Source organism: Xiphophorus maculatus, chromosome 23 (genome assembly GCF_002775205.1).
Source record: "Xiphophorus maculatus strain JP 163 A chromosome 23, X_maculatus-5.0-male, whole genome shotgun sequence".
In the NCBI taxonomy this organism is placed as follows: domain Eukaryota; kingdom Metazoa; phylum Chordata; class Actinopteri; order Cyprinodontiformes; family Poeciliidae; genus Xiphophorus; species Xiphophorus maculatus.
In genome coordinates, this window is record NC_036465.1 from 23,706,722 (window position 1) to 23,730,387 (window position 23,666).

The 23,666-nt window shown below is 44.1% G+C and overlaps 1 protein-coding gene across 6 annotated transcripts in view; it reads left to right on the forward strand.

Moving 5' to 3' along the window:
* tenm2 (teneurin transmembrane protein 2) overlaps nt 1–23,666 on the forward strand; it is a 282,223-nt gene that overhangs the window by 227,445 nt on the left and 31,112 nt on the right. For 4 of the 6 annotated variants that reach the window (XM_023328525.1, XM_023328528.1, XM_023328529.1 and 1 more), the window contains 8 exons: nt 5,468–5,590; nt 9,509–9,714; nt 11,257–11,452; nt 13,427–13,528; nt 14,001–14,195; nt 16,892–17,092; nt 19,164–19,349; nt 20,400–20,426. In XM_023328525.1, the coding sequence (XP_023184293.1) occupies nt 5,468–5,590; nt 9,509–9,714; nt 11,257–11,452; nt 13,427–13,528; nt 14,001–14,195; nt 16,892–17,092; nt 19,164–19,349; nt 20,400–20,426 (1,236 nt within the window). The remainder of the gene's footprint in view (nt 1–5,467; nt 5,591–9,508; nt 9,715–11,256; nt 11,453–13,426; nt 13,529–14,000; nt 14,196–16,891; nt 17,093–19,163; nt 19,350–20,399; nt 20,427–23,666) is intronic. The other 2 variants (XM_023328527.1, XM_023328526.1) reach the window with 2 other exon arrangements.

Here is a 23,666-nt window from a genome sequence, read left to right on the forward strand (position 1 = left end):
ATCGATCCATCCATCAATCAATGCATTAATCATCCATCCAATCATCTAATCATTCTTTTATCCATCTATTTATCCATCCATCCACCCCCTCCTCCCCCAGTTCCATTCATCAATATGTCTATCCTTTCTTAGCCCTGCATCTGTTCATCCATCCATTTCGTCAGTCGGTCTCTCCAGGTGAGCTCTTTTAGTTTCTGTGTGTGGGGGGGTGTACGGGGTGTGTGTGTGTGTGTGGTTTAGGTTGCAAACAAACTGAACCAGCCAAGAATAGAGAGCCCCTAAGAGATAGGAAGGAAGGGGTGGAGCATTGGACCAATTAGAAGCCAGGCTGAGAGTGGGAGGGGCTGGTCTGTGCTACAATTACCGTCCTAATTGAGGTCAGAGTTGTTAATTTACTGGTGAATTAGAACAGTTAATATGCATTTATCTGGATGGCCAGGGGAGAATGGAAACATGCTCTTCGTGTGGGTGTGAGTGTGCATGCGTAAGTGTGCTTTTTGTGTAATTTTACATGCAATGCAAGAGATTACATATAAATACATGCAAGAGGCCGCGCTGTATCTTTGGCGCAATTAGCAGCATCACAAGTAGTTCAGTTGGATCAGCCGTGTAAAGAGGCGGCAGCAGAAGAAAGGCGACAGACGAGAGAAGAGTTTGAGCATTTCCACATTTTCCAGAGAACAGAATGATGACGACGACGATGATACAATATTTTCCACCTGGTGGACTTCCAGTGCACAAAGTCACCTCTCTCTGTCACTGGCTCTCGTTTGCTCCCCCCTCACTCAAGCAGAAATCAATTTACACCCTTTAACTTTGAAACATACAAATATTGCTGGGACATGCACAGGTGAGCTGGATTTGTGTCATCATCCTCTGATCTGTTACAGGAGAAAAAAGTCGGTAATTCCCCTCTTGGTCATCGACGGGGGAGGAGGCTGCACCTTCATCTCTTTGCCGCATCATCTCTAGTTTTTTCCTAGAATCCTTGACCACTAACCTCTCTGCCAGCTCACGATCCGCCACCTCCTTCCTCCCTCATCCGCACCATCATCTGTCTTCTCTCTTTTTTCTTCTTTTTTTTTGTCACAGGTCCCGGTGTGCCATAGTTTTTTTTCTTTCTTTCTTTCAAATTCTGCCTTCTGCAGATGATACAGGCAAGCACTTTGCCTTGCTGAATTATAAATCGGGAAAACATAAAAAAATGAAAAATAAAATAAAACTCTCCATGAAGGAGCTGATCTATTTTTAATCCAACACGCTTGCTTGCTATACCTGCTGCTCGGTGATCTGCCCCCGTATGCCTGCGTGTACACATGTGTTGTTTTTTTGTGTGCTATGTCCTCATCTGTTGAGCTGAATGCATGAAGAAGGCAGAGTTTGAAAAGAGAAACTCGTGCTAAGACAGTTCGAATCCCCTGTTCAGTGGATTTGAACTGAGATGGGCTTTACTGGCACTGCACTTAATAAAGGCTCGAAATGCAGCAGGAAAACAGTAATTATGGCAATTACAACCAGCAAGAAAAATGCTTAAAATTACGTCGGCACACAGCTAAATACATGAGTTTCTGTAGGGGGTTTTTATTTATTTTTTTATTTTCTCAAATTACGCTCGGACGTCGTCAGACGTGTTGCTGCAACCATGGAGGAGGAGGATGGTAAAGATGATAACAAGTGTCTGGTCTCTCTTTGTCTTTCTCGTGTCTTGCTGCAAAGAAACCTGTTGACGGAGCGTTGGCTTTGGCGCTTTTGTCACGGAGGAGTAAGTGTGCCATCTGTTGGTCAACCTTCTTCTGCTGCTGCTGCTGCTGCCTTCCCAAAGCAAACAACAAGGAATTCTGTGGCTTCCAAACCTTGATGGGATTCATGGGGGATTTTACGTGACAAACAGAAAGTGGCGGATAATGTTGAAGTCCAAGGAAAACACTAAATGGTTTTTGACAGGAATTTTTTTTTGGGGGGGGGTTCACAAACAAAAAGCTTGAAAGTATAAATATAAATACTTTGTGGAACCATCCTTGTCTCAAGCAGCTTCACAAAACTTGAGACTGAAACTTTGACCTTTTCTTCCCTGCGTCGTTGCTCAAGGGCTGTCAAAGTTTTTGAAAACTCATTTTTCCAAGTTTCTCGACTAGATTTACATTGTGGACTTTGACCAGACCATCCGAGCGCATGCTGTGGCTTCGGCTGCATATCTGTAGAGCTGTGCAAACAAGGAACCTCGTCTCGGTGCTATAGGTTTTTACTGTCTTTATCTCCATCCATCTTCCCATCAATATCCTCCACAACGCATGATGCTGCCATCACCGTGTTTAATGGTGAGGATGATCTCTGAAGGGTTGATGTGCAGTTTTTGTTTTTCTGCATGTAGATCAATTCTGGTCTCATCTGACCAGATCACCTTCCTGAACATGCTAGCCTTGCCTCTTTCATGGCCTGTGGCAAACTACTAACATAACTTTTAGATTTATTTTTATTTTTTCAAACGGCGCTCTTCTTGGGCAGGCTTCCATAAAGACCGGACAAAACGTTTTCCTGTCGAGATTCTCTAACGCGAGTCGTGCATCTCTGCATCTCCTTCAGAGTTTACCTGCATCTCTGATTAATCATCCCTTTGGCTGCCGTGTCAGTTCTCTGTTAGATGTTTAAAGCTTGGCACTTGTGTTTATTTTCTAACTCTGCTTTTAAACTAATTCTCCACGCTTTCATCACTGACTGTTTCCAAATTGTCCTGGAGGCATGAATGTCTGCAAGGCTCTGAAAGAGGAGTAAAAAAAAATATCAGTGTTTTTTTAGAAAATACATGTGTATCCGTAGCGTCGCCGAGACATAAACCAGACGAACACACACACACACACAGACACCCACACATGCACACGCTGAGCTGTCTGCCTGTTGTGTTCTTGGAGGTGACCTAGAATGAGAACGGCGTCACAATAGATTCACAATTGCTTACTGTCTCCAACTGATTCAATAGGCAATCTTTCTATCGACGGCTCTCTGTGATACCATCTGTGTGTGTGTGTGTGTGTGTGTGTGTGTATGCGTGTGTGTGCGTGTGTGTGGGGGTGTATGAGTGTGTGTTATCTATAAGGAAGGACAGGGCAAAGATAAGAAGAAAAGGGTGGAATACAAAGAAAAAAGATGGAAAGGAAAGAAGGCCGGTGCGATTAAAAAGGAGAGGTCAAAGTTTGGATGTGAGAGAACAGAGACAGGGGGCGCTCTCGCCTCACCCTCTCTGTTTCTTGTTTTCTATCCAAACCCACCCCTCCACTCGCAACCCCTCCAATCTCCCAGCACTCCATAAAAAATAAATAAATAAAAAAAAAGAGCTGACAGTGTAGGCCGGGAAGCAGCCAAGGTGTCAGCGCTTTCCTTTGACCGGGAAGCAGGGGAGGGGAGAGAAGTGGAGAGAGGGTGATGAAACACACAAAATAGGAGGAAACAAAAAAACACTGAACCAAGAGAGAGAAGAAAGAAAGGAGTTTTTCCCCCCATAGCAAATCCCGAATCTGCATCCCCGCCTCCTGAAACTTTTACGCTCCTCCCGGTGTGTGCAAACCTCTCGGCAAGTGCAGATAGGATTTTGACAAGACGGAAATTGATTCCCGGGCTCCACATGCAGGTGCTGTGAATCTGCTCCCATCCCGAGAAGAGGCGCAGTATCGCATTCTATCGCCGCCGCTCATTCACGTCTCCGCATGCCCTCCGAGCCCACAGGACTCACAGAGCTGGAGGTGCCTTTTAATGCTGAGTCACTTTCAAACAATGCATCTCAATCAACTGAGCTTTGGAGATCAAAACAGTCATTCCTAAAAGAAAAGAAACATACCTCTCACTGAGGACATTATTGAACTAGTAAGGCGACAGAATGCTTGGTGTTTTGTTTGTTTTTTTTCTTTTTCCCCCTCACTCATCTCGTAGTTTGTGGTGGGAGGAGAGGTTTTGCAGGGTTTGGGGGTGGTGGGGAGCGATGAGGGAAGAGACATGGGGAGAGTAAAGAGCTGACAAAGTGAAAGTGAAGAGCGAACCCACTCGAGGAGCCTCATGCCACCATGCAGCACACACAATAACACAACAGAGGACAAAGGGAGAGGAGAATGTAGAGGAGAGCCATGGAGTGTTCCCTTCAGAGAGGAATCTGTCACCCGCTCCCTGCGAGACGGTGCAAAAAGGTTCCAAAATGTAAAAAAAAGTGGGGAAAAAAAAGAAAAATGCAACAGACGCCGAAGGACGCTCTGGGAGAGAGAGTGAGAAAGAGAGAGGCTGAGGCAGGGAAGGAACTCGACAGAAAGGAGACGTTTGAGATTCCTTAATTGTGTGATCTCTACAGACTCAGCTTCTGCATTCTGCCGTGTTTCATTAATTGCGGTGTGTGTGTGTGTGTGTGTGTGTGTGTGTGCGCTGTGAAACGTGTTGCACCGTCACATACAGGTGCGTCTCCATAAGTCGGAAAAATTTATTTATTTTAGTCTTTCAAGTCAAAAAGCGGAACTCGTTTGTAAAGCGATAAAACTTGAGGGGTTTGTTCCGTTAATTTTGATATTTATGGCTCGCAGGAAAAAATCCCGGAATATAGCTTCTCATAAAATTAGAATATTACATAAGACCAATAAAAAAGGGGGGGAAAAAATGCTGTTTTGTGACATTATGTTATGTTGCGTTACGTTATGCTAAAGAAGCTGGCTCTTTATACAGAACTACATCCAAGAATGGATAGTTAAGTGGAAGGAAAAAATGTGCACAACTAACAGAAACAGCTGGAGCCTTGAAAGAGCTAGGAAGTAAAACCGATTGATGTAGTTTCATAAGGTGCAGCTGGAGATGGGGCAGAGCTGGACTCGGATTGTCTACCTGAACCAGTGGCTGTGTTTTAAAGTCCACTTATTGGATAAATGTCGTCGTCAAATGTCAGACAGAATCCAAGGTGCTCGAGGAACGGCGTGAAATTTAAACATTTAGCCGAGAGTCCAAAGTCCAGGGCATCTTAGAGATCACGTCTGTCAGGCATTATGAACATTTCATTTCCCAGCACGACTTCCAAGTATTGAATAGATACTGTGCAGTACATGGAAATACTTCTCACTTGGCTTACATTTCTGTTATCAAAGTCCTTTTTTTTTAAATCATTCTTATGTAATATTCTAATTTTCCAGAAAGCTGAATTGTGGGTTTTCATTAGCTGTAAGCCACAGTCATCGAAATTCACAGCGGCAAAAGCTCGAAACGCATCAGCCTGTGTGAAATAAGTCGATGTAATATCTGAGTTTCCCCAGCTTTTCGAGTTGGATTCCTGAAATAAATGTACCTTTTGACGGTATCCCAAGTCACGGGAGCTTCCCTCTTAAAAGAAGGTTGTTCTGCTGATGAGCTTTTGTCGTTTGTTGCCAGTCCTCCTCCGGTCCTCCTCTCTGGCCTCGCTCACATGTGTCTCTGCTTCTCCTCCCCTCCGTGTCTCTGTGTGCAGCGATCAACTTGCTGGGTCTGACGTGGCAGCTGAAGCCCTCTGACGGCCCTCTGTTAAACAACGGACTGGGAGCCGGTCTGCCTGTCAACAGTGACGTGGCCACACTGCCCTCTGGAGGCAGAGGTATGAACTGTCCGCTGCACACCCCGACACCAACGAGAAGAGCAGAAGAGGGGGAAGGGAAGGATGGAGATGGTTCTTTTCCCCCTTAAAAATGTGTTTTGTTGTTGTTGTGGCAATATTTTCAATGTGCTACATTAATTACTGAACATGTGCACTGCTTTCTTGTGAGGAGCTCCAATCGGTCCTGTCCGTAGCAGTCCTCTTCAAGAATCATATTTCGACCCATTTAAAAAAAAAACAAAAACATAAATCCATCTTCTGCATGAATAAACTGGCCTGAGTCTGTATTTGGCCACATTTTCACTACAGTTAGAAACGAGAGAAATATAGGCGGGGAGTTGGGGGAGTGAGGTAGTACCTCAAAAAGCCGTATTTGCTCGGTAACACACAATTCGATAGATTTTTTTCTTCTTCTTCTTCCACTCAAACACACCCGCATCTGAAATATTGATGCGGCCGGTGACGCAGCACTGGATGCGCCGTCCTGTTTTTTAAACACAGTGAGTTTGTGTCGAGCCCAGTTTGTCTTCTCACTCGGTGGAGAAGGTAAAAACTACCCTCTCTCTCCCCTTCTCTCTTTAAAGGGCCCCATGCGGCTTCCTATCTGTTCTCCTCTCACTTTGCTTGATGTGGCTCTGAAGCACGCGCGCGTGTAGATGTGTTCAGGGGGCTTCTTGCTCCGTATCTGTACAGTCGGCATTAATGAGCGGCTTGTCGTGCTCCGTTCCCCAGCCATCTAGGCCAGGTGCTGCTGCTGTTGCTGCTGTTGCCGCTCTATACTCGCTGCTACTTTCATTTCTTCACACACGCACACTTGCTCTCACACTCCGTCTTTTTCTGGCTGCACTCTGACACTCCTCCCTTAGATGGCTGACCCGATTGCAGGATGCCGCGTGTGTTTTCCTGTGTTTTTTCGGCGCGCTCTGAAGTCTTTTCGCTGAGGTTCCGTCAGCCCTCTGTCATTTCAGCCCCAGATGGCGAAGGCGACGGGTCCTGCAGGGCTTTGAGGAAAAAGTTGTATGTTGAGCCCAGATGCAAAAGATTGCGTGGGGAGAGCTGAGAATCCAAAGATCAAAATTGCTGCTAACTGGTGAACAAGCATAAAGAAAACCTACAGTGTGATGGAAAAAGTATTCTTGCCCTCTTACAAATTTCTTCTAACTTGAATAAATAGCAAAAAATGTTTTCGACTAATGAGTTGTAATAAGAGGCTTTGCGTCTTTAATATCACCGAATTGTGGGCCTTTGAATCCGACCACGATGCTCTTTTGTCTTTGTTGTCCTTGAATCATGAACACTGACCCTGAGGCAAGTGAGACATTCTGTGCTATAGATCTTGTTCTTGGTTCTTTGGTGAAGTTGTTGATGTGCTCTTTGATAATTTGACTGCTCCTGGGAAGGTTCACCCTATTTCCTCCATTTTGTGGATAATGGCTGTCAGTGTAGTTTTCTGGAGTCACTCAGCCTTACAGATGAAATTGCAAGTCTTCCCAGACGGACTTCGTTTCTCGTCTTTTCTTCAATTTCTTTAAATCGGAGCAGGATGTGCTGCTGTTTGAGGCTCCGCACCCTACTTCATGTTGTCAGTAAGGTTCTATTGAGGTATATTTATTTCTCATTAAACACGCCTGGGTTTAGCTAGTAAACCTGAGCCAAAGTATGTGGTTGATCACCGTTAATCTGTGATTTAGAGGATTTCCTTTTGATGGCTTGAAATTTTCTTTGTAATCATTTAAGTACTTCAAAATTATCTTTTATGAATTTAAAAATTGGTTTCATTCAAAACCCTTCAGTGTGTCAAAAAAAGTAAATCAATCAAAAACAGAAGAAGTCTGTAACACACAGCACTGCAATTTTAAAAAGCTAAAAATAAAAAAATAAAATCAGATATTAGCATAAAATAGTTTTATTTCATTATTTTAGGTACAAAATACTGGTAGGTACTGAGAGACTTCTGCTGCTTTAAACAACTTCAGGGTTTTCCGGTTGTTTTGCTTACGGAGGTTTCTGCCATTCATCCTTCAAAAGGCTTATGAGGCTTCTCTCATATGCGTTAAAGGGCTTTCCATACATTCTTGACAATATTGAGGTCTTGCGACGCTGAGGGACAGTTACGAATCATCCCGCCTGTGACCTGTTGAGAGAGACTGTTGAGGATTTCAAGTGTGCTTTTAAGCAATTTCCTATTTTGCTGGTGTTTTCACAGCAGGGAAGTTTTCAGTAGTAACACTGCAATAGAGGACAAAAGTCGCAGGAGTTAAAAAAACGAACAACGTTCCTGTTCATAAGCAAACCAGCACTAGCCGTGTGGCACATCTAGCTGCAGCAGGATGTTAGAAAAGCAGCAGATAATATTTGATTTAATGCTTCATGTGAAAGACGTGAGCAATACAACTCTTCAGAAGGCAGAAAGCATATAGGAAGTTAACATATCTGGTGTTTTTGTGTAAAACACATTCCTACAGCTGTCATCCTGCTTGCGTGCTAGCATAAGCGGTGTTTGCTTACAACATTTCTGGGAATTTTGACTTGTTTTTCTTTTACACGAGACTTGGGGAGTCAAAAGTGACAGAATAAAAGGTTTTTGTGTGATATGTTGAATTTTTCATATTCTGTCATCCTGCAACCTCAGGCTTCAGCGCTGTGGAGAATTTAAGTGATGGACCAACACAAAGTATTGGGTAACAGTGAAGGAAAAAATAATGCCTGATTTGCTCAAATTTCTTTTTGCAAACAAATACGTAAAAAGTGTGGAATCCGCTTCTTCTTAGATCTGCATAAAGAGAAGAAACCAAGATCATGCTGAATATAATGTTGTGAACACAACACAGATCATGCTGCTGGAATGCTGGTCAGTTTTTTTTTTTTTTTTTCTTGAGAAGACAAATGGAGCAAAATTGAACCTCATGACTCTGATTATGCACCGAGAGCTACAACAGAATTGTTTACGTCAAAGCGTTGCCATGTATTAGAACGGCCCAGTCAAAGTTCAGACTTGAAACCTGAAATGCGATTTTCACAGACATCTCTTCATCCGTTCTGATCGGTGCTCGAGCAAAGACCAACAAACAATTTACAAAACTTTCAGTCTTTCGACGTAAAAAGCTGAACAACCTCGAAACGCTTCACTTTTTGTATTTAGTGAAGAAATTACAAAAAAAATAAAAATGAATTGGTTTATTTTAGTACAGTTTCACTTAACAATTAAGTGAAACTATGTGTTGGTCCATACATGAGATCGCGCTGAAATACATTGCAGGTTTTGCACAGCTAAACACCAAACCTTACTGAGTAATTTTGTCGAGTTTCTAGTGGAAATATCTAAGTGGTTTTCAAATAAGACTAAACTAACTTTCAAGAAACTTTTCAGCAAGATATAGGGGCTTGTTCGAAGTCAATAATTCTTTAATATCGATGAAATAGTGCTAGTTACACTGGCAGATTATTTCACTTATAATGTGGGAAAAATAGTTTTTATAACTGAAATAATTTGCCAGTGGAACTAGTGTTATTTTTTTAATCAATATTAAGAAATTACTGCATTAAAACAACTCCTATATTGTGCTGAAAAGATATTTGTGAGTTAGTTTTGTCTTATTTCAATTGTACTGGAAGCTAGACCAGAAATACTTGGTGTTTTTGCACCAAGTATTTGTGGAGGTAACGTGACGAAATCTGAAAAGGCTCAAGATATAAATAAAACGGACATTTTCATTACCATTACTCAAGTACTAAAAACATTCTGTCTCTAACTTGAAACGCTATGCTTTAGGTCAGTTTTTCTTCAAATCTTCTTCTGGGAAAGAATGGTGTTTCCATAAACTCTGATATCACATATTACATCAGCCGTCCATTAAATTGCGCTTGTCATGACAGATGAAACAACCCCGTTTTTTTTTTGTCCTCTCTCCCGTCCAGGTTCGTGGGCAGGCAGAAACAGCAGCATAGACACCGGGAACATCGAGGTGGGCAGGCGGGTGACCCAGGATGTCCCCCCAGGAGTGTTTTGGAGATCCCTCCTCTATCTCAGCCAGCCGCAGTTCCTCAAGTTCAACATCTCCCTCGGGAAGGACGCCCTCTTCGGAGTTTACATTCGCAAGGGCCTGCCCCCATCGCACGCGCAGGTACGATCCGCTCGATCGAACTCCTCCTGAGCACCTTTCAGGGGATGCGACTGTTCCTTTACTCATTACGGAAACTTCACAGTGGGTCTCCTTAGGGTATTGAGCTTGTTTAATGAAATAAATGCTCATTAAAAACATTTTTTGTTGCCTTTGCCGTTTAAAACATTAGCTATGAACTCCGAAAGCTAAATAATTGAGAGAAAAGATTTGCGCTTAATTAGGTTTCACAATAATGTAACTTCAACTGTCTCTTGTTAATTAGTGGCTGCTCCTTTCTAAATAGATTTTATAGCATAGGGATAATTTCCCTCGGTTAACTGCTTGATTGCCTGACATAGCTTAAGTTTGAGTCCATTGCGCTGAAGTAAGAACAGTTTTCCAGAGAGAACAAGGCCCCGCATCGTACCGAGTCTTCTCCTTTCTCCTAACGCGACTGAAACCCCTTGTACGTAGTTTAGGCTTACATGTTTACAGCATGTAACACGTTTTCATCATGCCCACCAAGCAGCTGGCCTGTTAAACTGTAACGAATGAAACGAGCAGGTGGCTCAGGGCTTTTTATTTAATTTATTTTTTATTTTTTTGATGAATCAGTTGACCAAACAGAGCAGATTGGGATTTGGGAGAAGATATCCTTAAATAACTTGGATTAAAACACACAAAAAGGTGGGGAAATCAAAACACAGCCAGTGTAGGTTGCATGTTTTTAAACATAAAAAATGATTGCAATGCATAGTTAGTGTCTTAAGTTTCTTCAGTTAGTATAAATCCAGATTAGTTGTGTTCTGACAGCTAAAGTTTAAGGCTGCTCTAATTGACTAAAGAGGAGTTTACCGTCCTAAATCAATACCGGTGTATTGACGTCATAGCAGTAAATGCAAATGCTAATATATAACGCTTTAAGCTGTCTTTATTTTTGCAAATCGATTGGTCACTGGAGGGAGTGCCTCTCCAATTATCTTCCTATGTTAAACACAAATTGAGAGAGGGGAACATATAAAGCGCATCCTGTCAGAGAACCTCTGATAGATACGTACGGCGATGTAAAAATCAATCAATTAGTCTCCAGTTAGAGCACTTTTATATCCAACAGCTTCACTGACGGAAAATCTTTTTCATATTCCGCTTTCAGGACGCGTTTCTCGCAGGCAGATCATTAGTGGCACATCGCCTCCAACTTCCATTTCCTATATAAACAATCCTTGGTTTTTATGTAAATTACAGCTTAAAGAAATGTGACAAAAGGTCTCAAAATAGTGCTTAAACAAACAGCTTTGACGCTGGAATTGCTTGAGGATAATAGAAGTCCGCTTTGGTGTTAGCCCCTCTAAGCCCCTAAGCGTTTGACTTCAGCCGCTGAGAGCGCCTAATTTGGATTTGTGCTAAACGAAGACAACAAAAAACAGTTATCTACTTCAGATGAGTTATTTACTGCTTATAACCTTTTGTCAAATCACGAAAAAAAAAAGAAACAAAAACGCTCGTAAAACAGATTTCGCTTGAACTGAACGTAACCGTTCGTCAACAAAAACCTCTTCGCAGTATGACTACATGGAGCGCCTCGACGGGAAGGAGAAGTGGAGCGTGGTGGAGTCCCCGCGGGAGAGGAGGAGCATCCAGACCGTGGTCCTGAACGAGGCGGTGTTTGTCCAGTACCTGGACGCCGGCGCCTGGCACCTGGCCTTCTACAACGACGGCCGGGAGAGAGAGTCGGTTTCCTTCAGCACAAACGTCATGGGTGAGACAAAGAGAGAGAGAGAGTCGACGTCTTACTGCTGTGGGCAGAAGGTGGAGGGAGGGCGGTGGGGAAATGTCGCAATGTAGCGCAGCTGTTTGGGAGCTGAAACGTGACTAAGAGTCACAATTTAGGAGATAGCTTTAATTCCAGTGACACTGCAATGCCTGAATGACTTCACACATTTCGAGTGCGTAAAAAACACTCACCAGCAACAGCATGTTGCAAAATGCTGCCAAAGCTATAGACCTGCAGTAGCATTACTACGTAGGATGGACCACTTAGTGAGTTGGAGAGATTTTTCTTTCCCTTTTTTTTTTGCCAAGAAAACATACTCTAACCAACATATGCATTCAGAAAAATAAGGACACCCACAGGTGTTTAGATATAAGATATTAATCGCCTCATTCGCTATTAGGCTCGCCTGTGATGAGCCGTATCGTCCGATCAGCCGGTACGATGTGAAAAGAGAATATGAAACTGTGCAAAGTGAACGAATTTGGTTTCAGAACTTCCAAAATGATTTCATATGTGCAGGGAGCCATGAGTGTGAGAACAAGGGGGGCGGATAGACTGAAAGAATCCTTCACTGTCAATATAGAGGAGAGAGAGAGCGCTCTCTGCTGCAGGAGTGTAGTGGAAAGATGAAGAGATGGAGAGGTGGCACGGACGGAATTAGAGCAAGTAGTAAGAATGGGAGGTGGGTGGGGGGAGACATAATGGCAGGGGGAGAAACCTGAATGCAGTGAAGTGGATTGAAGGAGAGGAGGGAGGAGGGGCTTCGGAGTGGCGTGAAGGAGAGGGTGACATTAGAGTAAGAGGAAGACAAGGGGTTCACATTTAGGGGGGCAAAAAAGGTTTGGGACACAGAGGAGGGGAAGCGTGGAAGGGCTGAGTACTCGTATTTGTTGGAGGAGTGCGAACTGGAAAAAATGGAGAGGAAGAAGAGACGGATGAAAGTCCGAAACACCCTCTTTGTGATTACCATCGACTCTGCGACTTCCCACCAAAACGGTTCTCCTCCCGTAAGTGGGTTAAGAGGCACTAAAAGGCGGTGGAGAGCAGCTGGAGTCGTGTGTGACGCACCGCGGCTTCCGAGTCCGGCTGACTCTGCCCGTCAGTGCCAAACGGCCAAACCTGGACGAAGCATCAATGAACCAAATCCAGACAGGAGTCGGGCATGAACGCAGTAAGAAAGGCAAAGCCGGAATGGCGAGAAAGCAAACCACTTTTTTTTGTTCCTCTTGTTGCAAGTTAGAGAAAAAGAAATTGCATGTAGGAAGCATTTTCACCACAAGAACTTCCCCTGGGAAGCACACCAAACTGACGCTCCAATGCATTCGTCTCCAAGTGAGGAAGTAGAGTCCTTACAAATTCATATAATAAGTCTGAAATTAACCAAATTTATGTCAGTGGACAGTGGCCAGGGACGAGCAGTTAAGTGACGAGAAATGATTTTTGCCTCCTCCAAGTCGGTTCCAAACACTTTCCGAAAAAGAATCTTTTGGGAGAAACTTCTTAGCATCCTCGATTGGACGAGCGAATCAAGACGCGTTTGACCTTCCAGCCCGTCTGGGTCGGTCTTCTCACAATCAAAGGGAAGTTCGAGAGTTGTGAAAGTAGTTCCTGGTGAAACTTGGCTGAATTTAATTTTTTTATTTTATTTTTTTTCTGACGCAGCCTGTGGAGCCGAGGCGAAGGGTTCATGGAGGACGTCTTTAGAAAATGATTCGAAGTGTATTCTCTCCATACAGTCCGACGAGAAACAGAGAGGGGGGGGGAAGGCAACGCGGGGAATCCTGGAGGAGTGTGTTTGCGTTTGATGTCTGTGCAACATGGTGACTCGGCGCGCCTTCAGTTTCATAGTGCGCTGAAGAATGAACGGTGCCAATGATCTAATGAAATGCTTTGATGCTTGCCATCGAACTCTCTGAACCCTCCCCTCTTTCTCTCTGTCTCGCTTCGTCTTCCTCACAGATTCGGTGCAAGAGTGCCCGCGCAATTGCCATGGCAACGGAGAGTGCAACTCGGGCGTGTGCCACTGCTTCCCCGGATTCCACGGCATGGACTGCTCCAAAGGTATTAGTTGTGTACAAATCCCGTCAGGGAAGATCTTGTCATTTCCGCCGCCTAATTAGATGTGAAGACACATCCTCGGTCTCCGTGCGAGAGCCGAAAGAGGATTAAGAGCAGCAACATGGCGCATGGCCTTAGGTGAAGCTCAGACAAGATGACTGATGACGAATGGCAGCTCCCCGAGCTAACGACTCCCCGGCTCTGCGCTCACCTGGGATAGACAGCTCTGATGAATAGTTTAGTTACCTCTACTTGTAATTACTCTTTATGTCATTGGCGCTCTCCGCCCCCTTTAACCACTCTATTCACGCTCCTGTGTGCTTGAGTGTGGATTTGCCCCGCAAACCAACAGCAACAACAAAAAGGCTTGCTAATTGTCTCTTTCTTTCCTCATATGCATGATTTAATCTTTCCTCCTCTTCCTTCTTTCTCTTCTCCTCCTCCTTCTTCTTCATTTTCTCTTCTTCTCCTCCAGCTGCTTGCCCGGTGCTGTGCAGCGGCAACGGCCAATACGACAAGGGTTCCTGTGTGTGTTACAGTGGCTGGAAGGGACCCGAGTGCGACATCCCCGTCACGCAATGCATAGACCCTCTTTGCAGCGGCCACGGCACCTGCACCGATGGAAACTGCGTGTGCTCCATCGGCTACAAGGGGCCGAACTGTGCAGAGGGTGAGGGTGGGCACTTTGTCTTCTAATGTGCATAATCTGTTTGAACGTTTGAAAGGAACTTGGGTTATTTCAAAGATTTTTGAAAATGAAAATATGTCTCGTAGCAGTATGTCACAAATAATAGGTCCCTAAGAAAACTGATAAAGGCTGTGTCCAGATTTAGAGTCTGCATCCCTCGAAGGCTTTATTTGAAGGCTGATGACACAACAGCGATGTTGAGAACAAATCCGAAGGACCCACCAAAATGCGGCCCAACAATTTATCCTTCTTTCACCACCCATTTGAAGGAAGGATCTGGCGCGTCTTTGGACAAGGTGTCCGCTCATCCTTAAAAGTGTTGTGAAGTCGTGTATCTAAAATTAAGGCCTTCAAAGGTCTTAGATTCATTTCTTTGAAATGTAAATTAATCTCAAATACGACAGTCACGGGTCTTAAATTTTGTGGTGGCACAACTATTTAGTCTCATGCTTTATGCAATTTTTTATTTTTTACCTTGGGAACATTTTTCTCAGGCAAAAGTTTGAGTCACATGTAAACATCTTCTCGAGACTGCTGAGGCTACTGGTAACAAGCCGCTAATATGCCCTTGCTAGCTAGCTAGCAAGTTCTTTTGCGTCTATCAAAGATGTTGTAAGTACAAATTTAACACCAGGTGATTGGATGACATTAGTCTTTGCCATCGGTTCACTTCTGTTGCCAAACCATATGAGGCTACTAGCATTCTGTGCAAAAACCTTAGCATGGGGGTCCAGGTTGCTTTGCAAACTATCTGATTTTCTGCTGGTAATTTCCTGATGAAGTTCTTAAATTTCATCAATAATGGTCTTTATAAGTCTTAAATTTGAGTTATTAAAACCTATTTGAAGACTTTCCTGTCCCAAGCAGAACGGGACTTTAGATTTAAGTACAAGTGTATTCAAATCTGCAAATTAAGAGCTGAAGAAATTGTGTTGTTAGGCTTTTGTCATCTGCAAAGACATGTTTTTTAGCATAACGTTGTAAAAACTTAATTTAATTATTGCAATTATTTATTTAATTAAAAAGACTTCAAGAAGTAATAAAAAAATTCAGCAAGATTTCGAGCTCCATTTTTACCAGCATTTGTTACGGTTGCTAGGTGACAGGAAATATAAGCAGGGCAATTAATCAGAAGGCCAGATCAACTACTTTCATATCCGCTCTACAAAGGATCCGACCTACATCGACCTTCGAAGGACCCAATGCTTTGGTCGGGTTTGCGTTGATGACATCATAACCACTGAGCGAATCAGGTGTTATTAGCAAAGCATTAGCAAATAACAAATTTTTGACAGACTCTGAAGCAGCAACGTTGCAAATTAACGTCTGAGCAACAATCTACAACAACACAAAAAACGAGAGCAACTGATCACGATGTGTTATCTGCATCTAAAGTGAGCAGAAAAGCCTTCCTGCTAACTTCAAGTTCAACCAGTGACCCCTTCTAACTAAAGATAGTCTGCAAATTACAGCATAATCTTGTGCTGAGCAAGTGTTCGTTCCCGCTATACGTAAAGATGAAGTATCACACTGCAGCTGAACACATCAGAGGTTTTATTAAGAGCTGAATTCGCTTCTATTGATCCTTGTTAAGATGGATCTGCATGGCACATTCTCCATCATCGGAGGCAAAGGAGAGAGATGAGAAAGGCGAGTCGGGGCGGCGAAAGGTGAATATCTAAGAAGTGAGAGAAAAAAGTGAGTTTTTGAGGTTGAAGATGAAGAAAAGAGGAAGCAAGTCAAATGACAAAAGGAGTCAAAAGAAACCTTAGAGGGCCCGAGAACAAGGTCAGCGACTTTGCAGCGTCTTCTTCATCCATCCAGCCTCCCCTGCCCCCCCACTCCACTCCTCTCATATCTGATATTCATCACGGCAGAGTCCCTCAAACAATTTACCTGAAGTGCCGGCGACATGAAAATCGATAAGTGTGATCCGCCGTTTCTGCCGGGCAAACAGAAATGGAGAGGCCGGAGGTTATGTGCGGGCTTGTGTTTTTATTAATTTGTGTACAAAGAGAAAAAAAAGGGTGCAGCCGGGTCAGCTATGCCCGAGGTGAGAGAGGGAGAAAGACAGTGGGGGGCGGGTTGGTGTCACACACAACAAGACAAGGAGGGGAGAGAAATGGAAAAAGAAAAAGTGTGACCGGGACAGAGCAATGACAGCCGGCCCGGAGAGGGGTGGGTGGGCGCTGTGCCGAGAGGAGGTAATTTGTCAAATTGGTTTTCACTCACTGCTCAAACTCACAGCTGCCCGTCAACCTGGCAGACTGACAGTGTCACATTTTCCCCTGTGTACTGCCACACACACACACACACCCACACACAGTCAGAAATGCATCCCCTCTGTCTGAATAATGTCAGGGGTTTTTTTTTCCACAGAATATGATTTTCCCTCCCGTGCTCCCATTATACTTTTAGCTGTTCTTTACTGTGCGCCATAATTGCTTTATTAAAACATCTGCTGATGTTTTCCTTCATTTTTATAATCCTCTTCTGTGCCTAACCAATTAAATTCTTGCCTTGTTCAAGCCTTTTCTTTGATAACTCATTTTACTATCTGCCCTGGTGTGCGATTTCGCAGCTTGTCTCAGTTTCCCTTCATCTGTTTGTTCCCTTTTTTTTCTTTTTTTTTCTCCCTTTTTCCAACGCCATCGTATCTTTTTGGCGTTTTAATGCAGTGGATTGCCTGGACCCGACGTGTTCCAACAACGGCATCTGCGTGAACGGAGAGTGCCACTGCAAGCCGGGGTGGGGAGGGCTCCACTGCGAACTGCCCAGGGCCCAGTGCCCGGACCAGTGCCACGGCCACGGCGCCTTCATCCCAGACACCGGCTTGTGCAGCTGCGACCCCAACTGGATGGGGCCCGACTGCTCCATGGGTGAGTAGGAGCCGCCGCAGCAGCGCCGAACGGCTGAAAGAGACGAGCGCTCCGAGCGAAGACTGAGGGGTCAGGGTTTTTAGGAAACCGCCTACTCAGTCCCGACGACTCGAATTTTTTATTTTTTTATTTTTTTTCCCCGCTCCCAGGGTACTTGACTATTAGTTAGTCATTTTATACCATGCTGTTCTGGTTTTCAAATTGGGCTTGGATGCAGTCCACTGAAATTAAAACATGCTGCGAAATAGAAATCAGCAACTGTTACAACGATCAAGCCAAGTTGGAGCATGTTGGAACACAATGTGGGAAGTTTTTTTTTTTGTTTCACTGACAGTAACAGTATGGAGACGGGGGATGTTTGTGTTATTAATATGGTGCCGTTCCAAATCTTAAAGTAGGGAAGGAAATTAACTTGTGCAAAACTTTTAAATCACTACTTTAAAGTGGGGGAAGTGAAGATTTTAGACTTATCCAGTGCAGTACGTGTTTGCTTTGTGAATTGAGATTCATCTGTGCCCCGCCTCTATTTTCTTGTCTGCACACCCAAAGTAAGATGCAACCAATTGTTTCCAGGACTTTTTTAATTACTACAAAGAGTACACTTGTAGGTAAATGCGTCACAGTAAACATATTCTGACTGTGAAACATGGTGGTGGCAGCATCATGTTGTGGGGATGTTTTTCTTCACCAGCTGTAAAAGAATTGAGACTGAAGTAGAGGTTCAACCTCCAGCAATACATTGACCCAAATCACACAGCTTGAGCTGCTGTGGAACTGATTAGATTTAATCCGTTCCACACTTATACTTGTGTTATAATGACCTAGTCAAATCCCATTGAATCCCATTACTTTATTACGTATTAAGTAAAATCAATGTTATGTTATGTTATAATATTATTCTTCATAGAAAGATGACATACCTCACAAAGCACCCGTCCTCTGTGAATCTGTCACTCAGCTCCTCCAGACTAGCAGCAGCAGCGATTAGCAAACACCTGGTGGAACTGAGCTGAGCTCAGGTGCTTCTTAAAGAGACAGAGGCCCAATTTCAAGATGTCAAATTGCGATCTCCAGCTTGTAAAAAGTCAGGTTCCTCATAGACAGCATTATTATAGCACAGTTACTTGATCGTGGTATGCAATGGCACTATGAGCCTTCAAAGTAGATAACACCATCCCTTTAAGAATACATGGAAACATTTGAAATGTTGATCCAGTTTAAGCGATAAGCTTACGCAAAGCTAGCAGAGACAAACCTCAAACAACTGCAATAAATAAACCGCTGGATGTTATTTAAGGCAATGGAGTACAGCGGGCTAACTACAAATGCATGCCACACTTTTCAGATTTATATATGTAAAATTTATAATTATTTTTTGCTGGTTTGTCACACAATAAAGGCACTGTACTTTTTTTTTTTCTTTTTTGGGAAAGCAGCCACATTTCTCTCTCAATAAAGCCAGCGGTAAAAGCTTCCACTGAAACAGATGCCGCTGCCTGGTCCTCGGCGGCAGCGTGAGAACGCCGCTCGCTTCTCACAAACAGAGCTCCCCGACGTTCGTCGCGAGCGGCACTGCTTAACTTTAACACAGACAGCAGCGTCTGCCACCGCGGGACTCCTCCGCAGACGTGTATCAAAACGTCTGCTCGCCGGGGGGTCCCGAGCACACAGACGGAATCGTCACATCTCACTGCACGCACCGCCGCTGCCTGCGACATCGCAGACAAGAGGCTTGGAACATGAAATGTTATCTTAAAGATATTGTCGCCCATTTTGATTAAAGGTGCGGGACGGGAGATTGAATCAGCAGCTAACTTGGCTTATTTTTGACTCTTTTTGAGGTCATTTTAGGGTTCTTTTTTTTACCCCCCTATGTTCATTGAAAAACAGAAGAAAGGAGAAATGAATTTGGTTTTGGTGACCGCTGTCTCATAGGGCGTCAATTCCAGCTCTGTTCTGGGTAGCCGAAAAGACTCATGATCAAAATAATAAAAAAAAAACATCGTAATGCACAAAATGCAACCTGAAAAGTTGTGCGTGTGCGACCCAAATTTGTCTCATCCGCTTCCAGAGGTTTGCTCAGTCGACTGCGGGACCCACGGCGTGTGCATGGGCGGGGCGTGTCGCTGCGAGGAAGGCTGGACCGGGGCCGGCTGCGACCAACGCGTCTGCAACCCGCTGTGCATCAAACACGGGACCTGCAAGGACGGCAAGTGCCAGTGCCACCAGGGCTGGAACGGAGAGCACTGCACCATCGGTAGGTGTTTCCTGTACCTCCTCACCCCAAGAGTGTGTGTTTGTTTTTGTTTTGTTTTTTGTTTTTTGGGGGGGTTGTTTTGGTCTGTTCCAACACCGTGGGTGAACACAGAAAACATCCAGTCAGACTGAAGTGGCAGCTTCCTTATTATTTTTTTTTTCCTTCCATTTTGTTAGAGGGATTTGGAAATGAGAGGTGGAGGCGCAAGCAAAAGCTACAGGGAATTCAAGGAGAAGGCTGATGTAGAGAGGGGCGGGTGAAACGAAGCGGAGAGGAATAAACTTCTGAGGAGTGAGGGTGGGAGGATTACAAAAGAGCAGGGTTTAGTTGTTTATAGTCTGCTTCTCAACTGCACACCCAGGAGTTTTAGTTCTTCTATGGCCTTTGAAAAACCAAAGTTGTGTTATGAAAGGCAAAACTCTGCAACATACTGTGATAAAAAAATAACTCTCAGATTCTCCGCGTGGGTACGTGTGTGTGCAGAGTCATCGTAGGGTGTGTGTGCGTGCATGTGTGTGTGTGTGTGTTTTTTTGTCAGTCAATCACTGTCTCATATTGACATCAATGTCACTTTGGATGGATGACTGCCAGATCCCTTTGATTCCTCCACAGTACTCCGAGACACAAAGTCTCCTTTCCCCTGTCACCAGAGGCGCTGTGATTGCAGCCCGCCAAACAAACACCAAAACACACACCTACATACACGCACGCACGCACGCCCCAGCACATACATATGCACGGGGGAATAGCGGTTTATGATCTCCCCGTTTCCATCCCACCCCCCTATCAGAAAGTAGGGCAGCTTTGACTGCAGCATCAGCCTGAGATGAAAGAGTTGTCAGGCCTCAGCTTGAGCGCAAAAAGCACACTTTCACCAGCACCAGACATCCTCAGTGTTAACTTATTGCAGCCTGCCTGTTCTGTATTTCAGCTCTGCATGATGTTGCTTGCATTTATTTTAAAATTAAAAGCAAAAAAAATAATAATAATAGAAAGACAACATACTCTCCCTCCCGACATTTACCTTCTGCACGTTTTCTCCCACTGCAGACCATGGGAGCATGGTTGACAAAGCAGGTACCGTATCTGACTCTGGTGTTTCTGTTTCTTAGCCTGTGGTGGTAGAAGCTAGCTGCTGCATTGGCCTGGCTTGGCTCCGTAGACTCTGTGGTGCTTATCTGTCCGTGGTAGACCAGAGGTGCCTGCCTCAATGACGACTCCCCTCCGTGCGGTGCACTACCCCTCTCCCACCCCTCTTTTGTTTTCTCGCAGTGCACTGCAGCGGGGTCCAAGCTGTCATTGAGCCCTTCGTGTGTCGTGGGGTGACCGTAGAGCCCTGGTGTGGTGGTCCCGAAAGTGCCGAGGGGGGCTGTGCCGTGGGTGTGTGGTTGTGCATGTGTGTGTGGGGCGTGTGTCCACCCCCCGGTACGGGTGCATCTCATTACGTTGGGGTGTCGTTAAGAAGCCAATTCATTTCAGTAATTCAATTCAAAACGTGAACTTCAGATGTTGTATGGATTCATTACACGCAGGGCGATATAGTTTTAGTGTTCGTTTCATTTCAACTTGATAGTTATGGCTCATAGCTAATAAAAAAACCTCAAAAATTCAGCTTCTGTGGGAATTATATGAGACGAATAATAAAGACTTTGTGGAAATGTTGTTTTATGGCCTCAACAATCATTGGGAAGACTGCTGACCTACACAGCGACGAAGCCAAAGGTGGTTGCTAAGGAAGCCAGCTGTTCACATGGTGCCAAATCCAATGGGAAGCTAAATGGAAAGAAAAAGTTTGAACATAGGTAATTAAAACCCACTAAAGAGTTTGTGGGAGATTCAAACATCTGGACTGCAGTTGTAGTAATCGAATCAGTCAATCTATCAAGTTTATTTGTATAGCATACATCAGCAATATAGCATTTCAAAGTGCTTTATATTGTAAAAACCCATCATAAACACAACATATAACATATATCATATCAGATTATGATCTATACACGTGTCATCATTAGAATCATCAATACACGTCAAATGTTCCATTTATCTTGGTTCAAAAGTAACTCTAAACAGGTGAGTTTTTAGTCTTAATTTAAGTTTTGCTGAAGTTTGTTACAGATTTAATGTGCCTAGAAGCTGAATGCTGCTTCTATCATACTTGCTTCTGCTTCTGATTCAAGAGCACGTGCAGAAGTCTCTAGAACATCTGGTGCCACTGAAGCATTCCTTATGTCAAGCCACGTCTGAACCAGATGTTCAGAAACATCTTACCGGGGGCTAAAGAGTAAAAGGGATTGAACTCAGTGATCCAAAGTTCTCTTTTCAGATAAAAGCGAAATTTGCATTTCATTTGGAAAATCAAGGCCCCACAATCAATGAGCATTAAGGCTATCAGCTGTAAACAAGCTCAGGCTTTGAGCTTGTCTGCATTGTTGGGTCTGCTGTTTCTCAATTTTTTGGTTCATCGTCTCTGAACTGAACATATTGTTGTTTTTGGCATGTAGGGTGAAAACATGGTGATCAAACCAGGTGGAAGGTGTGAAGTCCTTCTCTCAGTAAAGCGTGTCAGCCGTGGGAAGCATGAAGTACTCTAAAAGACTCTGGCAGGTGGCTGCACTGACTTGTGTTGGTCCTTCTACTATTGGACCAATCAACACCAGCGGATAACTTGGCTCCTCAAATCATTACTGACAGTGGGGATGTCGCATTGGACCTCGAGCAGCTCAAATTTGGTGCTTCCCCACTCTGCAACGTTTAATTCCATCTGAAAAGATTGCTTTAGACCACTGAGCAACAGTTAAGTTATTTTCTTTCCTTTGCTAAGCTATGACAAGTCTTATGTTGTCTCTACTTTGGGATTGACTTAACACAAGGAACTGAACATTTATGGCTCAAGTCCTTGTTACTTTTGTGTATGGTGAGTCTTGAAGCACAGCCTATACCCGATGAATCTAACTCAAACTTTTAAATGGGCACATTCTTTCCTTCCACAAAACTTTCCCATAATGAGCTAGGCTACACCACCGTGTGCGTAGCCAACTTCTTTTGCAACAATATTTGGTTCTCACGTTCTGCCTGAGAGAATCAATTATTTGGGGCACCTATTAAATCAGCCATAATCCCTCTGATTTTGTAGGCCAAAAAGTTTTCTTTAAAGGTCTTAGGTAATTTTCTAAAAAGAATATTCCTAGCTATGAGCCATAATGACCAAAATAAGCTGAAATACGCAGTGGAACTGTAAAGTATGAATGAGGTTTACATTCTGAATTAAGTTAGTGACGTAAATAAACTCTTCAATGATACTCAAACGTATTGAGACGCACTTGTGTGTCCAGTGTGAAACCCTGAACAAACCAAGCACCAAACACTCAGCTATTCCAGCCTTGTATCGCGTAAACACAAGTGCTTCACACATAAGGAGAAAACGATCAAAGTCGTGGCGAACTTTTGAGGTAATTGGTAAATTTCATAGGTCACTGATGCAAAGCGTTAACGTGGTGTCAAAAAAAAAAAAAAACTGCAGAGCTGTTAAGTGTGTGTGTGTGTGTTTACATTTTGAGTATTTGTGGCAGCAGCCATGGTGGAGCGGCTAATAAATTCTCCCCACTTGCATGTGTGTCGGCTCGCATCGTTGGCGTTAATTCCAGCCCTTCGATTTGTTTCATCAAGCCAGGTTGAAGCAGGAAAAACTACAGGTTACGTAGTCCGTCAGATCACACACAGGGATACTCGGAGCAACAGCGTAAGGTCGAGAAATCGAGGCAAACAGAGAAAACTGCGAGTCCAGAGTGACTTTTCTCACACTCTCTCAGCGAGAATGCTTATGAGATAGCCCCGCAGCTGAACCTCCGTCAGGTTGCGCGGAGCGGCACAGATTGCCTGACAGCACGGGTCCCTGGAGCAACGTTGAGAGTGTCCTCTCAACCCTCTGCACTTAATGGAACAGCTCTCATTGTTTTATGAAGAGCCAGCTCAGAGAAAAAGGTAAATTGCCGGGTTAAAGATGGAGCAGGACACGGGACGACGGAGGGGAAAAAAACAGAAACAAAACACAAAGGGACATTCCTGAGGTTCTTAGGGTAGCTTATTAAGGACAAGAGAAGTAGATGAGCGGAGGTTTGTTTTAGAAGTTAGCCAGCCCGTCTATGGGATGCGACGGTGGATTTATAGCAGTAACCTTTTACTGGGTGACCTTTAGAGCAGACGGAGTTGGGCGCAAAGGGACTGTGGGGGGGGATACCGCAACTTTTTACTACAACGTCTCGACTTAGTTTCTTTCTTCTCCTTCACTCTTTTCTCTGCTAGCCTTTCTCTTCCTCA